The 3,902-nt window shown below is 35.5% G+C and overlaps 1 protein-coding gene across 1 annotated transcript; it reads left to right on the forward strand.

Moving 5' to 3' along the window:
* Positions 1 to 1,720: 1,720 nt before the first annotated feature.
* Positions 1,721 to 3,901, forward strand: LOC132176176 (uncharacterized; the record flags this gene model as incomplete). The annotated part of the gene is given in 3 exon segments (XM_059588309.1): positions 1,721 to 2,447; positions 2,699 to 2,839; positions 3,296 to 3,901. Coding segments are annotated over 3 exon segments (1,347 nt in total), but the record flags the coding sequence as incomplete, so codon positions are not given.
* Position 3,902: the final 1 nt, after the last annotated feature.

Genomic DNA, 3,902 nt, shown 5'->3' on the forward strand with positions numbered 1-3,902 from the left:
TTTTTATTAATTTTTTTAATTTAAAATAATATTTTATTATTATTTTTATTAGTGGGATATGTGTCCTATTTGTGGCCATTAAATTTCTGAGAAGAAATTATAACTATGAACTGAATATTCTCCAGCCCATTATGGACTGGAGAGGATCTTGTTCCGATTGTGATAGTTCATGTGGAATTCTTATCAAGACCATAAATGCAAAGCCAATATTCGTGGTAGCAAATTGACTCCAGTAAAAAGAGAGTTGTTTCTCTTGGAGTATGTGTGCTCAGTGCTATTAAAAAAAATAGCCTATGTTAACTGCTATTAAAAAGAAAAAGAAAAAAAAAGCACAGACATGTGCGGAGGGAATGAAAGCTATGGTTGTGTACGTGGCACCAGAATGTTCTACTAAGAATAATGCTCTACTGAGAAGAAGAGAATTATGTTTGAACTAATCAGATCTAAGTGGTGTAGTTTAGAGAAGTGGAAATAAAACTATTAAGCAAATAATGCAAATTTCTGGCGGGTAAAGAAGAGATCCATGACATATCAGGAATCTTGGTCAAATTTCCTGGCGCGTTAGGAAATTTATGCGCCAGGAATTCATGATGTTCAGCTGTGTGCAAGGAGGAATTCCTGGTGTTCAACTCATGAACCCGGAAAATTCTGGTGTTTTACAAGTGCGACACAAATTTTTTTTTTTTTCTTGGTATTTACAGTAAACGCTAACTAAATGAACGCCAGAAATCACTGCTTTTATTTATTTTATTAATTCTTTACGTAAGCATTACTTTCTCATGGCTCGAAGCATCTTCGATCATTGTGAGCCTCTTTTTTAATCCTGAGACTCATTTTCATTGAGATTAATCGTTGAATCTTACTGTAAAAGCACGTTAGAACAAATTAATAATGTTTTAAACAATCTATTGGAGATACTCTAACATGTTAATGATAGAAATTCTTTAGAATAAATATGATTTTATATTTCATAAATTAAGGGATTTAGATAATATTTATTAACCATGATTTAAAGGATGTGATTGTATTTAAAATATTTTAAATCATATATAAAGCTCTATAAATAGAGTTGTCTACTCAAGATATAAATCAATGAAATATGTAGCCTATTAAAAGCTTGGAAGTGTGGATGTAGGCTAGAGACCAAATCACCTTAATCTCTATGTTTATTCTATTTCCTTTCATTATTATGATTCCGTTTTTATATTTACCATAATATTTCTTATATAACCAACCCAAAGCCAAAAAGTTTACTTATATTTTTCTCTGCCAGTCTTGTAAGACTATATATATTTCTTAAGGCAAGCAAAATACTTATACCACCTTTCCTCAACTAATCCTAATATAAATAATTAATTGGTGCTAATTTGGACAAACCCCATAAGATTCCAAGACCCACCTGACACGCTAGTTATATTTCGTACGTGCAAGCACCCCAGCTAACGTACGTTTGAACGGCGTGATCCTTGGTGGTTGTCTTTAAACGTTTGCCCGCCATGTCATTTTCACTTAAATGAATTGATTTACAATCTGCACCGTTAATTTTATTACAGGAGATGTGATGTTGTTTTTAAAACAACACTTAATAAGCCGGATTTTTCAGGTAGCATGTGTTTTTCACATGTACGTCACAGCGTTCATCAGTCATCACTGTTCACCCCAGTGTATAATCAGATTCATCAGTCATCACCGTTCACTCAACCATTCCTATAAAAAAAAAACGAGCTAATCTCTCTCATCTCTCTCTTCATAGTAGCTGCGTTAATTAGTAGTCAGTGTCAACATTTTACTGCTTAACACATTTTCTTTTCTTTGATTTGCTGCCTGTCACTCTTCTTTGAATTCTAATGGATCGGAGTTTGAGAGATGCTGCTCAGGAAGGAAGCATTGATGCCTTGCACTCATTGGTACGGGGAGACCCATATATTTTGGATACAATCGATAAAATTCCATTTGTTGAGACTCCTTTACACATAGCTGCATCCGCTGGACATACTCAGTTTGCCATGGAGATTGTGAGGTTAAAGCCGTCACTTGCTTGGAAGCTTAATCAAGATAGCTTCTCCCCGATGCACCTCGCTTTGCAAAATAACCAAACCCACGTGGTGTGCCGGCTACTTGATGCTGATAAAGACCTTGTTCGTGTCCAAGGAAAGGAGGGTGCAACTCCTTTGCATCATGTAGCTCAAACAGGAAACCTCTATCTTTTGGCTGAATTTCGAAAAGTCTGTCCCATGTCCATTAAAGATGTAACAATTCGAGGAGAGACTGCTCTTCATTTTGCCCTGAATAACACCAAGTTAGATGCTTTTGAGTTCCTTATAAGGTGGCTTCAGCAGATCACGTTGGAAGATGCCTCTTCATTGTGGGAAAATAAATTGCTGAATTGGAAGAATGAGGAAGGTAACACTTTGTTGCATATGGCAGTATCCAACGATCAACCTCAGGCAAGTTCTCTCCGCTCATTGTTTCTAATAAGGGAATTAAATTGAGTGGGCATTTTTGGGGTCTATAGAAACGATACTAAGGATTCAATTTCAGGAACATGCTTCAAATGACTTCACTTCAGCTTTTGATAGTGATATTTTACGTTATCTCTCTCCTTTTTTAATTTCTTTAATTTTTAACATTTGTTTTGTCTATTTGTAAACTATTTAAAGTGATGGTATGATTAATTGTGCATTATTATATCATACAGGTCGTGAGATGGTTATTGAATGCTAGAATTGATACCAACGCTACGAATTTAGCGGGTTTTACAGCTTTGGACATCTTAGAAGAGCAAACACAGATCGACAACAATGAGATCAGGGATATGTTAGCTTCTTCTCTTCCAAGGGTTAGATCTCATGAAGTTTACCTCATATCTCTTGCCTTATTTTGTACAAAGTTAGGATATTAGTGCTTCATAAAAAAATAATATGACAAATGTGTTGTTGGTGGTTGTTGCATGTAAACTTGTACGGCTAGTAATAACCACCAAGCTACCAAATGACACTCAGCTCCTTTGAGGAGTTTGGCAAAATAAACTATAATATTCACATTTTTAAGGGATTAAATGATTAAATTTATCATTTTTGTATTAAAATATTAATTAATTTATTCTTTTTGTCTAAGCTTTATCACTATTGACTTAGCCAATCCTATAAAAGGATGGGCTAATTTTTTTATTTGCCCAGTAATTAACGAACAACTCCATTCATAGCAGTTGCAATATTAGTCCACAGTTTCAACATTTACTGCTTAACACGTTTCCTTTGATTGCCTGATGATTACTTTTCTCTGAATTGATTAGAATATGGAGAATGTCGCTGATTTGAGGGATGCGGCTAAACAAGGAAGCATTGATGCATTGTACGAATTGATACAAATGGATGCAAAAGTTTTGGACAGAATTGATAACATTCCATTTGTTGAGACTCCTTTACACATTGCTGCATCTGCGGGAAACATCCAGTTTGTCAGAGAAATCATGAGTTTAAAGCCATCATTTGTTAGGAAGCTTAATCAAAATGGTTTCACCCCCATGCACCTTGCTTTGCAAAATAATCAAACCCAAGTGGTGCTCCAGCTACTTAGTGTTGATAATGACCTTGTTCATGTCGAAGGAAAGGAGGGTGTGACTCCTTTGCATTACGTGGCTCAAATAGGAAACTTTGAACTTTTAAAGCAATTTTTAAAAGCCTGTCCTAAGTCTATTGAACATGTAACAATTCGAAAAGAGACTGTTATGCATGTTGCCCTGAAATACAATATGTTCGAGGCTTTTCGATCCCTACTTAGTTGGCTTCGAGAGAACTGGTATGAAATTGACTCATTGTGGGACAAGAAATTGTTGGGCTGGCAAGATGACGAAGGCAACACTGTGTTGCACATTGCAATATCCAAGAGTCAAACCGAGG

This window comes from Corylus avellana, chromosome ca3, assembly GCF_901000735.1.
Source record: "Corylus avellana chromosome ca3, CavTom2PMs-1.0".
In the NCBI taxonomy this organism is placed as follows: domain Eukaryota; kingdom Viridiplantae; phylum Streptophyta; class Magnoliopsida; order Fagales; family Betulaceae; genus Corylus; species Corylus avellana.